The sequence below is a fragment of the Podarcis gaigeae genome, assembly GCF_964106915.1.
Source record: "Podarcis gaigeae genome assembly, chromosome: 4".
In the NCBI taxonomy this organism is placed as follows: Eukaryota; Metazoa; Chordata; class Lepidosauria; order Squamata; family Lacertidae; genus Podarcis; species Podarcis gaigeae.
In genome coordinates, this window is record NC_139677.1 from 42,877,230 (window position 1) to 42,896,961 (window position 19,732).

The following is a 19,732-nucleotide window of genomic DNA, read 5'->3' on the forward strand; positions in this document are numbered from 1 at the left end:
GGCTCCCCTGAGCAACATGGGATGGGGATATGTGCGGGATCAGCCAAAATTAGGCTGGGGTTCAAAGATGGTAGGTTAAGGATGTTCGTGGCAGGAAAGTTTGCAGCCTTTTCTCTCCACCCATGTCCCATTCCTTGTTGTTCAGCAACACCCATATGACTCCAGAGAAGGTTCTCAGGGAGATGGTGTGGTGAACCAGGACATAAAAATTGCCTTGTGTCTTACCTTGTTAGGATCCAAGCCATTGGGTTTTGCAATTTTTTTTAAAATTAACAGTTTTAACATTGTTATTTCAGTGTGCAGAACTCCAGAACTTCTCCTGCAATAATATAATCTATTCTCAGTGTAGTGACTCAATAAGAAATGCATTGTCTCACCTGCTTCCTTTTGACCATAAAATGCTAATCCTGGGAGCTCTTTGTTTATTTGTTTTTGACAGGAAAGATTTCTCCCGGTGAGTGGGCTTCAGCAGTGGAGTCTGTCTTATGTCTCGATCTTCCCTGGAGAACATTGCGTTCACGGCTGGTTTACCTGGACCAGGATGGTAGAGTTGAATACCTTTCATCTTTTGACAATTTTGAAATCCAGCTACCCATCAAAGAGGTGAGATAGTTTAGGAAGCAGCTGACCTTCACAGCCTTGTTAAGATGTTTTACAATAAGATCTTGTAATAGCACTTAATTCTATTTAGATTCTTAACCCGAGGTACTATTTCTGGGTTAGTGGAGTCTGTAACCTGAAGCATCTGCAACCCGAGGTACCACTGTATTCTGATTTCTGATAAAACATTTTTCAGGTCCAGCCATTTTTGGTGGAAACCCTGTGTAGATACAAAGCTGATTTGGAGATTATCTTTAATATGATTGACAAAGATCATTCAGGTATGTTAAAATCCAGTTTCCCAAAGTGGTGCATTAGAAGTAAACATAGATAGGGGGAGGGGGAAATTTTGAGGGATATTTGTAGAAGCTGCTTGATTTTCATCAGTATTAGAAAACCTAAGCAGTGGATATGTGTGGGAACAAGGCGACTGAAAACTAGAAACATTTGTTGTCCTCCCTGGCTAGGTATTGTGTACCGATGTACTGATTTGTCCCTCTAGATCAGTGTTCAGCAAACTTTTTCAGCAGGGGGACAGTCCACTGTCCCTCAGACCTTGTGGGGAGCTGGAATATATTTTGAAGGGAAAAAATGAACGAATTCCTATACCCCACAAATAACTCAGAGATGCATTTTAAATAAAAGCACACATTCTACTCATGTAAAAACACCAGGCAGGCCCCACAAATAACTCAGAGATGCATTTTAAATAAAAGGACACATTCTTCTCATGTAAAAACACACTGTTTCCCAGACTGTCCGCGGGCCAGATTGAGAAGGCGATTGGGCCGCATCCAGCCCCTGGGCCTTAGGTTGCCTACCCATGTTCTAGATAGAAGGCAGGGATACCATTTAGCCAGGGAATGGGTGGTTCTTCCAGTATTACAGACCATAAGCGACTATGGTTTTGCTTCTTCTTATGTCCCCATCTTGGTTCTGTACTCTGAGGGCTGGTTCATGGTTGTACTGACCATTGAGACTGGTATAGCTAAGTACACACACTCTCTCCCATTCCCTGGTCTTGGCCTGTACAGTGATTTGGTTTGGACAGCTATGTGAACACTTTTGGGCACATCTACACAACAGTTAATTGAAGTAGTCTGTTTATTATATAAACAAAATGTGGCCAAGGCTTGTTATAAGATGCCTAGGCACCCTAAATTCAAGTCCAGAGTCTTCTTACATTTCCAGATTTCATTAACTCTCCAACAGTTATGTGTGTGTTCATGTTTGTGTCTGTGCGCAGTACTTTCAGTGACATACCCCTTCCTTCCAATTCTTTTTAGGTCTTATCTCTGTTGATGAGTTCCGTCAGACATGGAAGCTCTTCAACTTGCATCTGAGAATCAATGTGGATGATGAATCCATTGACAGCTTAGCCCGAAGCATCGATTTCAACAAAGATGGTAGCATTGACTTCAATGAATTTCTGGAAGCTTTTAATGTGGTCCATAAATTTGAGAATAGGTACAATCACTAAAGAAGCTGAATTCCTGACAAGCCCCTTCCCCCCGCACTGCACATTTGCTTAAAATAAATTGCTGCCTTAATACTATTAAGTTTGATTGAGCAGCGTTCCTAGAAAACAGACTGGCTGGGGAAGGCACTACTTTATGATATGTAAGTGTAGCTATTTGGCAGAATGCTGCTAATGAGATGTATAGGTAAATGGAAAAAATATGGTTAAAACACATATAAGCTATGCTGTCCACAATAACTGCTGTAGTGCCATATTAATAATCTCAGGGTTACTCTAATAATGGTTCCTTTAGATGGCTTTTTCATATGCAGTGTTTTCTCTCTTGTGAAACATACAGTTGTGTCAGACAAAAAAAAAAATTAAATCCAGTCATGTTTCAGGTTTGAAGAACAGTGTAGGTCTTGCTGGTTATAGATCTCTAATGGGGCAAAACTGATATTCCGTGATCTAGAAAACTAGCAAAAATTAAGCGGTCCTTTCTGTGTTGTTTCTAGAAAAAGTCCTTTTGCAACTTCATTCACTTGGAAAATCATAGTTTTACATTGTAACTTTCCCTCAGTTTTCATGATCTCAGCACTGCTGCTCATGTGACAAAAACTGGGGCAGTGTCCCAGCATACAGTTCTCCATGATTTAAAATTTACTGCAATATGGCAGTATTGCAACAACTGATAAGAGACATCTAGGTGCACTAGTATAAAAGAGTTGTTGCTAGTGGTCTTGTATTCAGCATCCCTCAGCCAAAAAAATCAGTGCAGGAGTATAAGACTTAATCCACCCCTTTAATTCAAAATGGCATCCAGTTGTAGCCAAACATAAAGCAAAACATAAAGCTTCTTGATTTCATGACCTATCATGCAAATTTGGTCATGATATCTTAAGGTTACACAGAGAACAGGTGAAATACTTCCCAAACTGCATAAATTATTTGATGACTTTCGCTAATCTGCAGTATCAAAAGTTCATTCCTTCCAAATGCTCTGGAAGGAATCGAGACTACGGTACATTCTTACATCGTAAGCACTTGTGACTTTTACATCATGCGAAACTGGCACCTGAAGTCTTAGCAGCATGCGCCTAAGATCATGAAAATGAATGAACCAAAGAGTTGCCTTAACTGCTGAACAACATGAAGAAATGCATGGGCAATAATAAAGCATTGGGAACAAACAGCTGTAGGAATGTTAATCAGAACAGGGAAACGTTCCCTTCGTTTTAAATAGCAATATGGGATGATGTGATTATCTTGTATTAATAGCATTTATTCTTAGATTAAAGGTAAAGGGATCCCTGACTATTAGGTCCAGTCATGGCCGACTCTGGGGTTGCTGCGCTCATCTCGCTTTATTGGCCAAGGGAGCCGGCGTACAGCTTCTGGGTCATGTGGCCAGCATGACAAACCTGCTTTTGGTGAACCAGAGCAGCGCATGGAAACGCTGTTTACCGTCCCGCCAGAGTGGTACCTATTTATCTACTTGCACTTTTGTGGTGCTTTTGAACTGCTAGGTTGGCAGGAGCTGGGACCGAGCAACGGGAGCTCACCCCGTCGCGGGGATTCAAACCGCCGACCTTCTGATCGGCAAGTCCTAGGCTCTGTGGTTTAACCCACAGTGCCACCTGCGTCCCATTCTTAGATTAGGCTCATGCTTATTCATCCTTGTGTCCTTCACATAAAAGTAACACCCTCATTAGAAATTTGTTAATATTTTTTTCCAATGGGGAAAAGCTGTCACTGCAGCCCAGACATCCACGGATGCAGCTGAGCGGAGGGCCTGGCCTGCTTCCTTTTCAGGGTCAGAATGGGACACAACTGGTGTGCAGCCAGTGGTGGAGCACCCAGATCTCTAGGTCATTCCCAGAGCTATCCATAAAAGATGATCCCTATTCAGAAATGAGTTTTCATGCACAGGTTGCCTGTTGCAATTCGATCCAGGTGATTGGTAGTTTGCTGATAAGGAGGCCACCTCCAGATGGCGTATATATTGATTGTTCATCCTGATTTGTTTGCACAAAGGGTGCAGGGAGGTCATATGACATTGGCTATTTACTGAGTATTCATTCTGATTTGGGAATGTTATGTAATGTTGAATCAAGCGGCTGGAAGGCTGGAAGTTCCCTGTGTTGTGCCTCTAATTCTTGAAATCAATACACCCAAATGTAGCTCAGTTTAACAAAGGGTATCAATATCTTTGTAGAGATTTTGTAAAAGAAGGCACTGTTTTCCTCTTAAATCTTAAAAAAACCAAAACAGATTCAATGTCCAAATAGATATCTGTTTATTTGTATTTGTATTTGTATATCTGATGTAGCTAAGAACAGTCATAGAATCATCTTTCAGTTAAATCCCAGGGCATGCCTCCTCTCTGAAGTGAAACACATTTAAACCTGGTTAGTCCCTGGAAAAAGACAGCCAAAACCCCCTATATGAGCACCACCTTGAGTTCCCTGATGGAAGAAAGGAGTTACATAATTAGAAAAGAAATACACAAACATCAATCCATACTTGACTCTTAACCCTGTTTATTCCCACCCCAGAGCGTCCGGTTTGTGCACCTGTCCAAACTTGACGCTGTCCCGAAACAACTTTTTGCACACTTCGAGGCCTTAAGGTAAGGGCAGCTTGTGGTGTCTGGGCACTCCAGAACTTGCACTGTGCAGCACTGCACATGTTGTGCATCTGTCTGTGTCCCTAACCCGCTTTCCAAAAGGAAGAGACAGGGTGTGTGTTGCTTGTTGAATCAGTGTCTCAGCTTGTATGTAGCCATGTAATTCACCTTCTGTGCCTTTAATCCCTGCCTTGCCTATGTACTGCTCATATTTATGCATTAAAGATTTGGACAGAAACCTGAGTTTGAGTTCTTCATCTGGCAGTGAGGGCCAGGGGCAGAACACTTCTATCTTACCCAAATGTCTGGATTTTATTGCTTCACAGTTTCTCTCCCATACGTAGGCTTCATACCAATATACCATCCCAGTGCAATGGACCTGTAATATTTGCTTCTAATAACATAAAGTGTCTGTCCATTAGACCTGGTAACACAAGCTCAAGGCCTGGAATATCTTTGGTGGTGGCAGCAACCTGGATCTGAGCATTTGAACAAGTCTCTCTGGCCGGATTTGCTATCTCATTTGCAGTGCCGTGGATATGTTTCTTTTAGTGTAGCCTGAATTACAGACTGGATTTCTGCATGGGTAAGAATTCTACCACAACCAATGGTACTGACAGCTGATTCACACATGTATGGAATTAATGGGCTCATGTAATTTGGATATAACTTGAATCCATAGTTAAGCTAAAATATGGTTTAAATGAGACCATGCAGCACTCTGGTACAAGACAGTGAAATAATGGGTCGTTTGCTTCTCCCATGCTCCTCCTATTGTTGTGTTGCCATGATCTAAGCCATGGCATGGCTTATCAATATGTCCAAACCCAGGCATGTACACATTTAAACCGCAGTTTAGTTAAACTATGATTTAAAGTGTTGGGCAAACCAGGCCTTGCAGGTGAATGGTTGAACTGTGCCCATTTAAAAATACTGGATGACAAATACAAATACAAGGATGACAAATGAGGAGGAAGATGTCTGGCTCAAGAAGCAAATTCTACTCATGAAGGCTTAGGGACAATCTTGATACCCAGACATACATAAATGAGCACAAGCTGCTCTTCTGTTAATGTAATTCAAAATAAAGGGGAGGGATGTGTGTCTGTATTTACATTAGAGCAGGCTTCCTCAGCCTCAGCCCTCCAGATGTTTTGAGACTACAATTCCCATCATCCCTGACCACTGGTCCTGCTAGCTAGGGATCATGGGAGTTGTAGGCCAAAAACATCTGGAGGGCCGAGGCTGAGGAAGCCTGCCTTAGCGGTATCTTTCCTACAAGTGGCCCATTCACACCATCATTTTGCCCCCCCCCCATTTGCTGATACAGTGGTACCTCAGTTCTTGAACGTAATCTGTTCCAGAAGACCATTTGAGTTCCAAAATGTTTGAAAACCAAGGCGCAAAGGGCTGTCTGCAAATTCAATTGAGAAAATTGAAAAACACACAGCGGAAGCCGTTCGACTTCCGAGGCCCATTCGAAAATGGAAGCATTTACTTCCGGGTTTTCAGCGTTCGGGTTCTGAAACGTTTGTCAACAGACGTTCAAGAACCGAGGTACCACTGTACACATTATAAACATATGCTGGTACAAGATATTAGGGATTGCTCCCCATCTCAGCACTTCTAGAACTTAGTAACTCAAATCAGGACAAACTTTGTTGGCGAAGGAAGCTTCTTTTTTTTATATCTCTCTCCACACAGATATTTAAAAGGAATATAACAAAGCCATTCAATTATTCATGTATGTGATACATAATTCAATACAGCATTAAAAAGTGAATGCCCAGACATCTAACTATTGGGCAATAGCACGCAGGACACCACATGCTGTGAATGTATATAACATGCAATTTTGTGCCCTGTGTGCTGTGTTATATATTGCAGTTGCTTGCTGGCGTGCTGAAAATAAAACATTTCTAACAGAGCTATAAAGTGTCCATCCACAGGTATGTGAGAAAAAAATAGTTTGTACCAAAATAAGATTAATAAAATATTCAGAGGCCTAGTGGGAAAACTAGGCAGTCTACAAATGCTGCCTGAGCACTCAAAAAGCAAGTCTGATGAGTTGAAAGAGGAGTGGGATGGTTGAGTGAGTGGGAGGCTCCACATGGCTGAACATCTGATGCCTGTTTGGAAGAAATCCAAGCTTCCTGCAGTTTATACTCTGAATTTACACTGCAGCAGTTGATATCTCTTTAAGACATCTGGAAACATTGACCCACTTGCTCAAGATTGCAAAGAATAGACTGCAGCCACTAGCCAGTTAAAGCAAAGGCATTTTGTATGAACTGAAGTCAAAGGAAAACATGTGCTTTCTTGCATGGCTGAAAGTGCAGTTCTGGATCAGACTCACTTCATTTGGCCCTTCATTGTGTGCGCTGGGAAGAAACAAGTTCACAGGGCTATGAATGGATGCAGGACAGGCGCCTACTGCTTGACTCTTACTTGGTTTGGGCACACAATCTTAAACAAACACGCAAGTTTCATTTGTTCATAAAATATGTATCTGCTTTCTTTCCCAATAAAAGTACGGTACATCGAAAGGAAATAGATATGGACAGATTGGTAAGAATGAAAGGGTGGATCCTGTTGACAGCAATGAGTAAGTGTCACGAATAAATTGATGGAGCCGAGTACATAAATATATAAGCCAAATCCATTGATGTCATAGCTCGTGGTTCTTGTCTGTGGCTTCATTACAGTTCCAGACAGGGACTGAAGCATGCACAGTTCCCAGTGTGTGACTGTACAGAGAGCAATTAAGTAAAAGCCCTGCAAACTCACAGAATCATATAGGATCTTGCAGATCAACCTTTAGATCAGTTCAAATTTTTTTACAAGAAATTCAGGGCAATGGGCAAAACCTTTAACAATATTTTTAAATATTATGAACCCCACAAAATAAAAATAAAACTGTCAAAACAACACATACCTGAAACCATAAATGCAGGAATCTGTGCTCTGATTGTGCTTGTGGTCTGTGTTGCAGTAGGCAATTTATGAATGGATACCCTGCCCACATTTAGTTGAGTAAGACAGTATTTTATGCCTCTTCCTAATATGGCCTTTCCAAGTCCCAATTTTCTCTCTTCCTTTGTAAAGCTATCTGCTCCTCTAATTTTCTTACCCAAAACATAAAATAACACATTCCAGAGGTCTAGGGTATCTACCCAGTGACAAAAACAAGCACTGCAACATGTTCAGCTCCCCAGAGCTTGTTGTTTTTCATAGCTAGGTAAAATATTAGCAGATTGCTGGCTTACTTGGAAGTTACCGTATTTTTCGCTCTATGATGCACCAGACCACAAGACGCACCTAGTTTTTGGAGGACGAAAACAAGAAAAAAAATATTCTGAATCTCAGAAGACAGAACAGCAAGAGGGATCGCTGCGCAGTGAAAGCAGCAATCCCTCTTGCTGTTCTGGCTTCTGGGATAGCTGCGCAGCCTGCATTCGCTCCATAAGACGCACACACATTTCCCCTTACTTTTAAGGAGGGGAAAAGTGAGTCTTATAGAGCAAAAAATACGGTATTTCCTGCCAGGTTCTATCCTTCCTAGTGAACAGGTCAAGGATGATTAAAAGTTGCTGGTTAATATAAATATTGGGTGATACCTAACTAAGTTACATAGTCTGTGAAGCAACAGTCTTCCATCTACCTGTACCTGCTTTAATAGCTGTCTGCACAAATATTTACCAAGGTGTGTGGTTCTCTCTTGATTGGACAGCATCGGAAAACTGGAATCATTCCTGTTAGTTACTCAGGATGGGCAGAGGCACAGATACCCACTATGCCCTTCATGTCACCAAACGGCCGATGGGAATGGCTTTCTTATTTTCCAACAGGGCTAGGAAAAAGGACCTGTACCATCAAGTTAAGAACATATCCTGTTAAGGTTACTAACAGTGCAATATTGTGCAGGTTCACTTGGAAGTAAATTCCCCTGTGTCCCAAGAGGCTTACTTCCTAGTAACAGTGTTTAGGGTTACAGTCTAAACTACCTTTTGCCAGAAATGGAAAATTACAAGTAACTGTCATGAGTTTCACACACAAAAGAGAGCACTGTGTCTATGAATTTCCCTACCAAGAAGAACCATATGGTAAACACTTCTGAAACGGAGCTGAATTTCAAAACCCCTTTATGATACAACAAAGGAGTATGTGTGCCATTTAAAACTATAGATAAAACCCCCCACTAGGGATCTCCATCTCTTTTGCAACCACAATGTTTTGGGGGCGGGGGTGAGTGGGAGAGATCCCAGTTATATTTTCCAAATTTACTCAGCATTTAAAAGCTTAAGAAACGCTTCTAAAATGCACATAGAATAAAAAAGGGGGTTGTGTGTCAGTGTTGCTTTTATCCATTGCCACACAAGTATCTCAGTACTAATTCCAGATCTATAATATGGAATATATATTTAAAAGCTAGGACGAGTGACAGTGCTTGGGCTTGTAAGATTTTATTATCCTGGTTAGGATATATTTTCCTTTTCTAGACATGTCTGGCTTGCCAAAAGAGCAGCGTAGGTGGTTCCTTCCTAGCAGCACAGCCGCTTTGCTTGACAAAGTGAGCCTGTAAATCTTGGTTGGTTCTATTTTCATTTGCACAGGCGCTCTATTTCTAAGATGCTTAATGTGCCTGAAAGCTCTGCTCTCTAAATGACTCTCCAAGGTAGTCATTCAACACTGAATATCTCTACTCGTTTTTTAGTCCATGCAGGTGTCTGACAAGCTGAGGAGTCAGTTGCCGCAAACAGACTAAAAACACAGAGTACTAGCCTAACTGGCAACATTTTGTGTGGAAAACCTTGCTGTGAATTTATTATGGTATAAGCTTTCTTTCTGGACTCAAGCCCATTTCGTCAGGTGCCGTACGACTTTAGTTAAGACTCTATGGTGCCAAAGTCTTTAAGTTTTGGCTGTAGGAGAAACAAACGCTGCTACTCCTCTGGAAACTTGCTATTTCTCTTTGCTATCCTTGAAGGTGACTTATTTGGAAGCTCTAAAGTAGTTCATAGATGAAAATATTAAATTTTTGACATTTGTGATATGAAAACAGCTTTACATCTTGCTGAGTTGGTCAGGTCCCAGAGTTCTGTAGAAAGAAATTTATCCTTGCCTTTTTCCCTGCAGGGGAAAAAACAGCTGGGGCCCCTTCTGGTTTTTTGTAGATGCCAGAGGTGTGAGGTTTAAGCATTCTCTTCTCTTGGATTGCATCCTCTATGGCACGATGAGGAAACAGGAAATACTGTTTTAGTTTCCTCTGGTTATATATTCTTTGAATTATCAGAGTTGTATATAATTTTATAAACTATAAAGATTTACTTACAAAGCCCCATGTGTCCTATCTAGTCTGCAATGTATTTGACCCTGAAGTCAGCACCTACATGCAAGTGCTATGCAGGAAGAAAGAAAAAACATCACTCTTAATCTTACAATTGCTCAGGGAGCGATTCCTATTCCGCTTGTTACAGCTTCATGTTCCAGTGATAACTATTTTCAGGGAGCTGCTATCAGAAGTCAATCTTAACAGAACAATTAAAAAAAACCCAAACATTTTTGTGTTAGCACTTTAGCCAGGGGCACTATTCTTAACAGTCGCTTTTGATTAGGAAGTTAGCATGCTCCAAACTTCATGGAGTCAGCACTTATTACTACATAAAATATGTTAAAAGCACTATGAAGCAATATAAGCTTAAAACCGAAAGATTACTATCAGTGGAAACAAGTGTTGAGTGGCCTTCTTTTTGAAGATTAGGACTTCACCTTCCTCATCCCTCTCCCCCCCCAGCCCCCCAGCTCCAAAATATTCTCCAGAGAATCTCCTAACCCCCTGGAGCAGAAAAATAAAAAAATAGGGGGAAGGAGCTGGAAGAAGAGGAGAGGAAGGTGGAGTCCTATTCCATGAATGGAAGTCCACTCTCCTTGTGCATGGACATTGGCTAAAGACCCAATTTCAAAACAGTTTGTCTTTAGAAACCACTGGAGGCAAGTTTAGCACTTGGGAAATTTTTCTCTACTGCCAGGTAGACATTGCTAAGTAGGCTGTGGCAGCAGTCTCACACAGCCATGTTGTTTGCAATAATTAAAATGATAGCAACAGAGATTCAGGAAGAAGCGAGAGCTATTAAATATGAACCACCTTGGCAAGAAGTTAGAGAAATTGCTGCCCTATTTCACATGCACCTTATAGCAGATGTGCTACCTTTGAAGAGGCTGAGAATTTGCCTGCAGGCAACATTTAAACATGCAAACTTCAACCTGCATTCTGACACTGGGATTACTTCACACATTTACAAAATCTCTAGGCAGTGCAGCATGAAAGCAGAATGTAGCTCTTCAAGTCAGACAATCTTATATGTAGGTTTTCACCCACTGTACACCTCTTACTGTGATTAGCCACTGACAATGCATTATAGTGAGAGAAAAAACGTCATTAGATATGTACTTAAAATGTTTATATTTACCTTTTCTACGCTGATGTATTTCCTCCCACAATGTGTGTCTTCTGGATTTTATTGCTTTAGAGATTTTAAAAGAAATCTTAGTTTCTGTTTCCTCACCTTCTTGTTTCTAAGTTGGTAGCCACCTTCTCTATGACAGATTTCCAGTTAAAACTGCAGTAGTTGAGATATCCCATTTGTTTTGCTGTAGTACCTCTGGTCCTCTGTGTAGGACAGGGATGGGGAACCTGTGGCCATACAGATGTTTGCTGGACTCCCCAGCTCCTATAGCCAGTGGTCGGAGATGATAGGAAGTACAGTCCAACATCTGGAGGACCCCAGGTTCCCCATTCTTGGTGCAAGAGAATAATCCTATTCAACCTATTACAAAATGTGTTGATCTCATATGCATGGTGTGAAATGTGAACAGAATATATCTGAGTGTTTGTGCTAAAGAAGTTCTTTCGTCTCTGGCATTTAAGGATGTACAAAAGTTTATAGTCAATTTCGCACTGATACATGTTATTTAATTTCATGGACCCACGTCTGAGCAAATGCAGATTACCATACAGTAGTGATGCTCACCCAAATGCCTACGGCAGTGTCCTTTCTAAATGGCTAAATGATGCACGAAGTCTTGAGGTAGAGTGAAGTGAGCAATTGGGTCACTAAGGGAGAGGTTCAAGGGAGGGAGGGTGGAGAAGAAGGTTTTTAAAACTGATCCTGGTGTTTTAAACCATTTATTGCATCAGGCAGCCTGTGCTTGGAAGAAATTCCTGAAGGTAGCTCGTTACTGCTTTTGTCAGATAAGTCATTGTCCCATAAGCGCCACTTGGGGCACTGTCGTAGAAGAAGCAGCAGATCCCCGTGGCTAGGTCTTGTTCCAACATGATATCAGTTGCTCCAAGAGATTTCTGGAAAATACGAGGATGGGGGGAAGCAAATGTTTAAACTTGTATAGTGCAAATAGGGGTAGGGTGGGGTTCTCTACTTAAGTAGGCCTGAGACAGTGGTGGAGCAGGGAGTTTCTCAGTCAGCACCTGCAAGCAGGCAGCTTTGGGCTGCTAATATCAGCTGGGTGACTATCCAGACAAACATTCCCTATGGGGTCCCTTCCAATTCTATGACTCTATGTGCTTGCATAGTGCTAATGGAGGGAACCCTGCACCTACTTTTTATTCCTAGTAATTAACATTGACTTTCTGCTGCTCTTTTGTCTGAACTGTATTTTAATTGTTATTTTTACATTGCTTAAATTCTATTAGAGTTTGTTGTTTAAATTATTATCTTTTATGTGTTTTATCTGTGTTGTTTTAATTTGTGCAAGCTGCCTTGAGTGCTCGTCAGGGGAAAACGTGGGGTATACACAACAACAACAACTGATTGCTGCTCCATACCAGTGAAATGGTATGTGACTTTCTACTGCAAGGATACCCAGTGTTGTACCCTCCAGATGTTGCGGCTATTACTCCTATCTACAGTAGCTAGTGGGGCCAATGATCAGGCAATATGGGAATTGCAGTCCTAGCCCCCTCCCCCACCTGGCAAAGGCTCCACATTGGCTACCCCTCTTCTACTGGGCACATTCTTGCTTGGCCCCAGTGTTCGAAACCCCCATCATTCTAGGTGCATTTTGCAATAGGGAAATTCATTAGCGGCAGCAGTTTTAGAGCTCAGGGTGCAGTACTGCACCTAAGATTTCAGATTAAAACTGCAGAATGGAAGGAAAAGAGGACCTTTTTCTGCCTCCCCACTTCCAGCTACTCTCTGAAGACTGGAGAAGAGATCCTCTTAAGAATATTAGAGGGGTGAGTAGGGGAAGGACTACTAGACCATGTGAAAAATGAACATAATATTTTAGCTGCAGTTCATCCATTTTCAGCTTTGTATTCTTGTTATTAAAAAAAAGCATGCCTAGACCTTCTGTTGTTATGCCCATAACTTAGGTTTAAGGTGCCATTTAGTTCCTAGTTTTCATATCTCAGTTTCTAACACTGCTTGGCCCTCCAGCCACCTCCAGCCACCTGCTTGCTATTGCATATGTTTCCAACTCTTCACAGTCACTTGGAACTGTGTTGAGGATTTGTTGCTTGCCTTTTTAGAAGAAAATCCGCCATGCATACCTGTTCCTGAAGAAAGAGGTCATTTGCTATGTGCACTATCCGGTCCACATGAATGATGCCTCCAATGCTGTTCACCTCTACTTCAGATAACAGGGTAAGTACAAGAATGGCCTCCACCAGCAGTTGCCTATATTCAGGCTGGGGTACATGGTTCAGCACCGACTCCACGTGGACAGCGAACTTGATCTCACAAGCTGTCATCTTGAAGAGAAAAAAGGGAAACAAAAAGAAAGAAGCATAAGGGGTACTGTATTCCAAGCTGGGCACGTAACTTTAAACTTTTTGAAGGCAGTGAGACCTCTTGCAATCCAAGCTGTTAAAAAAACAGCTGTGGTGCAGGAGACTTCTGTAAAAACAAAGCGGTTGACAGATGTCACCGTCTCCTATGTACATCCTGATGAAGCGTCCAAGCTTTTAGGTATTGTAGTTTATCCACCCCCAGCACCTTAAACCCACACTCCACGCAGGCAGCAAGCTAAGGATGCCTTTCAGTGAGGTACGTGGCTTTTGTCCAGCTGTTAGAGGAAGTGTGCATATGCATATGCATCTGTTGTCAGAAAAGGTGTTCTAAGAGGATATGGCGATTCATGGAGTGCAGATTCAGGTAGAATTTGAGGCTTGGATGCAACCACTTTCACAAGGGGAAACGTTACTGCCCTCTCCTGACTTTTGACGGGCTTTCATAGGTTCAAGGCTACTCTAGGCTATGCTTGCATGCAGGGATCCAACAAGGCGCAGAACCTTCCTGCAGTCCTAGGGTAAGGTGAGAAGGCCCAGCACTTTGCACAGGAAGACTGTTCTGCAACTGCTGACTACACTGGAATGGTTCAGCATAGCTGTCTCAAATTACCACAACAGTGTGGGAAAGATGTACACAGTAACACCAGGTGTAAGTGGGCAGGTAGGCAAGCTGCAGATAATATAGACGTGGGAAAACACAAATATTTAAGAATAGTTCTGAAATGGCTTTGCTGGCCTTATGATTACAATCAGTTGCTGGCCTTATGCTGGAGGTAGGAATCATAATGCTACATCAAAACATAATACTACAGAGAATTTTTTTAAAGCCGCTTGCTACCAGTGATGTGGGAGATGCGATGCTCCCCAAAGAACCACCTCGTTATTGCAAGCACAAGCCAAGCAACCTAATTTGCACTGGCAAAAATGCTCAGATGTCACATGGAATCACTTAGCCTCAGGAGATCTGGCGCTTATTACTTTTGATTCCTGTTAAGCAACAAAATTGGATGTTGCCAAGTTCTGACAGGCCTGTTAAAAGGATTAGAGTTTTTATAAATCTCTCTTGATAGTGAAGATAATTTATCATCTCCCCATAAATTACATTACACAGACAGAAAAGATGCCAGAGCACATTCTCTCTCCTAGCTGGTGCCCTCTCAAGAGGATGATTGGAGTGGAGGAGGTTAGTCAAAACGTGTGTACACTGAGCTTTCAGTCTAGTGTTTGAGTGCTGGAAACTGGCAACAACTGTGGAGACTAGAGTACAAATCCCCAGCCATGATGCTCACTGGGTGACCATGGGTCAGTCATACACTCAAACCCTAACCTCTTTTACAGGGTTCTTGTGGGGATAAAATAGACAGGGGAAAGAATTAGATACTGTAAGTAAGGACAAAAAACCCCCTGATTTTTGTTGGCTCAAGGCAAAACACAAAATCACTCTCCCCTCTGCAACCAATAAATAAATCCAGGAATTTCCAGTCAATGCCACCAATTGCAGTAATCAGCTCACACTTAAGGGCAATTTTCAGTATGATTTAAGTCCTCTTCTCACATTATGTTTGTGATATGGGAGCTTCTGCGGTACAACTCCAGAACATATCATGAGGCAGCCCTACAAACAATTTCACAAGCATAACAACTTACTCAGACATTTATGGGAATATGTGGGAGATTCTTCTCATGAGACTAAACCACCAGAGTGCTTCTCTAAGCCCAGTGCCATGAAGACAAACTCTAGCAGCGACCAACTGTCTATGACTGATACTTGTGAGTTGTCAACACAACAATGAGACAACTCTTGTCTTCATAGGTTTGTGAGCTTCTCAGGATGATGTACAAGACTTTGCTGCCCAATCAGTAAGAAGAATGAGTACTGAAAGATGTGTCCTTTCCTGTAACTTTTGAGGATTGCCAACAAAACTTGTAGCTTCCTTGGTCCTTGGAGGAAGTGAAGGACTTGTGGAGACAATTATCTTCTGAGTAAGGTAAGGGGAAAACTTACCTTAAAACTTTGGATTCTACTAAATAATAAGATGAAAATGCTTGGCACCTACACAGGAAATGTTAACCAGATTACGGTACATTGTAACCCTGGATCTATCCTCAGCTGCACTGAGGATAGTACCAACATAAGATACCACATTACTGGGCATAGCTAAATTAAACTACAGCCAGAGATTATTCTTCCAAAATGGCTGCTACCAATGGAAGCTTCCAAAGTTGTCCTCCATCCACCTGACCATAAACAGATCCTTCTAGGAAACACAAAGTTTACTCTGATGAACTCAAGTTTGCAAAGGAGGCCTCAAAAACAAATCCAAAAGCTAATTCAAAGCATTTACTGAAAGGACCTCTGAGTAAGTTGTCACTGTCTGGAAAATTACAAATGCAGAATTTAAGTCTAGCATAGGAGAATTCACTAAATGAATTTTGAACAGGACAGGATGGCCTGAAGGCTCTTGTCTCCTTGGTGTCAATTGAAAGCTTATTCTGTCAGTGATCCAGAGGATGCACCAATCGCAGAAATAATCACTGCCCTGGCACCACTGGTTTGTTTCCATTAAAAAAATAAAATCCCCTGAACAGCCAGGTGGTTCTAATGCTCTGGAAGCCAATAACCCCATTTCCATCTTCCATGCAACAAAAACTGGAAAAATAGACCTTGCCTCTAAAATTAGAATGCCCCATTAAGCAGTAATTATGAGCACTTGGCAAGTACAGAGCGGATAACGCACTCGGTGCCTATTGCTAATAATAGATTCCTCCCCCTCCCCAGCCCCTTTCCATTGTACTCTGGAAACAGCACATAGAGGGAACCAGTGCCAAAAGGGCTATTTGATACTATGCCACACAAAAACGAGCTGTCGCTTTGAACAAGGACCCAGCGTTAGTTTTTGTTCTAAATACCCGCATGTAAGAAATCCTACTGTAACTGTCATTAATGTTTAAAAAGGCACTGTTTCCATCAGTTCCCTTTTACAAATTGCAAGCCCTTCCATGCTTTTCTGGAGTCTGCCTTGGTGGAGATTGCTTCCCCTTCCCTTGTGAGAGTGGGTGCTTCAAGAATATCAAAAGCTGTTCTATGCAGCATTGTATATCCTCCATGATAAATTAGTCAACATTTGAGAAGATGAACATTTGCAGCGATGATCCCTCATATTGAACTCTGAAGACCAATTGTTTTTCAGGAATGGTAAAGGCCTGCAAGACAACGACCCTGGAACCCAAAGTAGGCAATAAAAGCTCTTCAAAATCAATGGGTATTAGCTGGATTCAAAGCAAGATTATTATATTTCACCTTGCAAGGCAAGATGAAATGCAGAATGTTCTGTAATGTGAGCTGCAAACCCCTAGGAAGCTAATTAAGAAAAGAAATATGTTTGGTCACGATGTGCAAACGAAGGCTGCAACCTTAGGCATATGTATGTGGGAGTAAGAATTTCAAAGTAAACATGCAGGATTAGAATAGGATTGTAAGATATTTTTTATTCATAACACATCATTATTTTCTGCCCAAAGAAGAGTGTTATGTGACTCTATAAAAGGCGTGCATTTTCTAAAATTAGCCCAAATAAAAAGGCTCCATCTCATTAAATCTACATTTAGTCCATCTATGGTTAAAGTCAATGACAACATGGATTATAATGGCTTAGATATGCCCTCTTCCTCTTGCCCCAACAGCTTCCTTCCAGTGTATCTCATTCTGGGCAACATAGACAGGAACGATTCCAAATGTTAATGTCTTCAAAGAAGTGGCATTATAGTTCAAGCATACCTGGAACCGTATACATTTCTGACCTGTTCTCCTAATACAAGAGAAACATGATGGCTGGCTTTAAGGTAGAGATGTGAAAGCCTGGGAAAAAGTGTAAAATTTGGGGAAGAAAATGCGCCCCATTTTTACACATGCACAGTTTTTAAAAGAAAAATAATGCGGGCATTTAAAAAAAACCTGTCCCCCCCCCCAATCTTACCACCCCACCCCCAGTCATCAATCTCTACTGTGAGTTAATTATTCGCACTCAGGAGCATTTTATTTGCAAAGTTGCGCAACAGGCTAATATTGAACAGACATGGCTGAGCATACGTACAATATTTAACCTTATATTGAATTAAGCTGCAACTCTTTGTACTAAGGAATTATGTTAAAACTTAAGAGCTTCTTCAAGTCTTACCTCTCTTGTTGTTGAAGAAGGAAGGACATAGCCATCAATGGAGAGACCGTGACACTGCAATGTATATGAACATTTCAATATTAAAACATGGTAAATAGTAAGAATTAAATGAATCAACATTTAAGGAAATTATGTGGATTTGTTGGAAGGTGGTTGGCTTTTAAACAAGTTCTTCCGGGAATTGTTTTTATGATATATGGCAGGTTTTAAAAATAAACAAACCAGCAACTGTAAAATTATTTCAGTACCTCTGCCAAAGAAAAGGTTATCATTCTATAGTAAGAACAGATGACGGTCTAATATGCTACTCTCCAAAAAACATCCTTCACCAGCACGGAATTACTTGTGTGAGATCAAAATACAGGATAAATCTGGCTGCAAATTAGTCATGAATGTGGAACACTTGCAGGAAATTCAGACGTATGGATTCAGAAATGTAATTATGCTTATTCTGGTGCAGTGACTCAAGGACACGTGGAGTTTCACGTGTGATGTGTGATACAGAAGGCTAACAAACCCCTAACTAGCCACACTTTTGCTTTGGAAACAAAATTTATCTGCTCCTTAGTGGCCCCATCAAATTTGTAATCAAAGGGTGATAAAAAGTGGACATTTGGTGAGAGTAACAAGCAACAAACAACAGAGGGATCTAGATGGAATTGTTGCTTCTAAGGGGAAATGAGGCAGCATGTTGTCTTTTATGGTTCAAATTGTAAGCATAGAATAGTAGATTCAGTTGATTCTTTTAAATAATCAAAGCAATTTTATATTGAATTGAGCCTGGGCAGTTTAATTTCTAGGCAGAAAATGATTCATGTCATTTCATTTGGTACACTATGGTGCCATTCCTGAAAAAGTTAACGTTTCTTTTTAGGCAAGCTTTGAATTATAAGACACGTCAGCCCTGCTCATAGTCCTGTCTCTGCTATGGAGTCTTTTCAATCACGATGTTTCATTGAGTTTTGAGTATTACTGGTGCTCTCTTTAATAGCATTATTGTATTCTGCTGCTTTTAGGGTTTTAATTCTGCTTTTAGTCATATTCTTACTTTTTATATTGGACAGTCTTCCCACCATGCTCTCCTTTCAGAAAGTCACCTCTGACTACTTTAACTACCAGTGCTCTGGAGAAACATGTTGGGCAATTTTGTTCTGTGAATTCTGGGAGGATTTTTAAGCTACAAAATGGGTCTCCCCCTCCCCTTCTTTCCCCCATGCACCTCCTAAATCCCTTCTCCCAATGCTCAGGAGCAGATTTGGGGAGAATGCAGGGTGCATATGAGGAAGGAAGGAGGTGAATTCTGCTGCACAAATGGAAATCCTTGCACTATAGGAACTAGTGTGTTAGTCTACCACTCACTGTTCTTTCAGAAGATTTGAACGGAACACCTATGAGCTAGAAATTCAACAAGTGTTTCTAGATATAATCCAAAGCAACACAGTGTACTCTAAAAGTTAACCTAATCAGACATGGCATTTCCCTCCCCCTTCTGTTGCTTCCAAATGTACCTTTTGAAGGATCTTCCACACTTTAGGATAGAAACCGACGGGGACTCTGTTAATGGCACCATCCAGCCTCCTCCTGCGAAGCCACTGCCCTTGTCGGTCACCCCAACTGATACAGTGCCCACCAGACCCTGTCAAGGATGATGTACTAGTAGGGGACGATGGGCTACTGCATCTCTGAAAAAAGGACAAAATTTCACCAAAAATGTCAGAAGCTCAATTTCAATCCCTACTGGAGAAAGACTGATTAAGGTAAAGGGTTGCAAGCTGCCCACCTGTCCTTCGACAGGTTACTGCTTATTATACATAACAATTTCGCTATATATATTGGTGTTGGTATCCAATCCCTACAATAAGAGAGCAGATTGTTTTCCAACAGAAGCAGCACCACCCTGTCTGTGTTCTATCAGAAGCAAGACCCATCAAACTTTATTCAATGGATCTTACTCCCTGGTGTATTCAAGATTAGAGCCTAGTTCATTTGCACAACTTCCAAAATTATTTATTCCAGAGATGTCATAAAAGTCTTAATGGGGTTCTTTCTGCATTAGAGGG

The 19,732-nt window shown here is 41.4% G+C and overlaps 2 protein-coding genes across 5 annotated transcripts in view; one reads left to right on the top strand and one right to left on the bottom strand.

The window, feature by feature from the left end:
* PPEF1 (protein phosphatase with EF-hand domain 1) overlaps window positions 1–11,235 on the top strand; it is a 43,757-nt gene extending 32,522 nt beyond the window's left edge. Inside the window, exons 15-19 of one of the 2 annotated variants that reach the window (XM_083734316.1) lie at window positions 440–603; window positions 797–881; window positions 1,887–2,448; window positions 3,772–7,510; window positions 8,232–11,235. In XM_083734316.1, coding sequence (XP_083590442.1) covers window positions 440–603; window positions 797–881; window positions 1,887–2,080 — 443 coding nt within the window. In that variant the 3' untranslated portion in view covers window positions 2,081–2,448; window positions 3,772–7,510; window positions 8,232–11,235. Of the gene's footprint in view, window positions 1–439; window positions 604–796; window positions 882–1,886; window positions 2,449–3,771; window positions 7,511–8,231 lie in introns of those variants that run through there. The other variant, XM_083734317.1, reaches the window with a different exon arrangement.
* A 620-nt stretch (window positions 11,236–11,855) lies between these two features.
* The window catches only part of PHKA2 (phosphorylase kinase regulatory subunit alpha 2), a 53,490-nt gene continuing 45,613 nt past the window's right edge, over window positions 11,856–19,732 (bottom strand). For all 3 annotated transcript variants that reach the window (XM_083734202.1, XM_083734203.1, XM_083734201.1), the window contains 4 exons: window positions 19,181–19,354; window positions 17,673–17,726; window positions 13,255–13,455; window positions 11,856–12,045 (listed from right to left, as the gene is read on the bottom strand). In XM_083734202.1, the coding sequence (XP_083590328.1) occupies window positions 11,872–12,045; window positions 13,255–13,455; window positions 17,673–17,726; window positions 19,181–19,354 (603 nt within the window). In that variant the 3' untranslated portion in view covers window positions 11,856–11,871. The remainder of the gene's footprint in view (window positions 12,046–13,254; window positions 13,456–17,672; window positions 17,727–19,180; window positions 19,355–19,732) is intronic.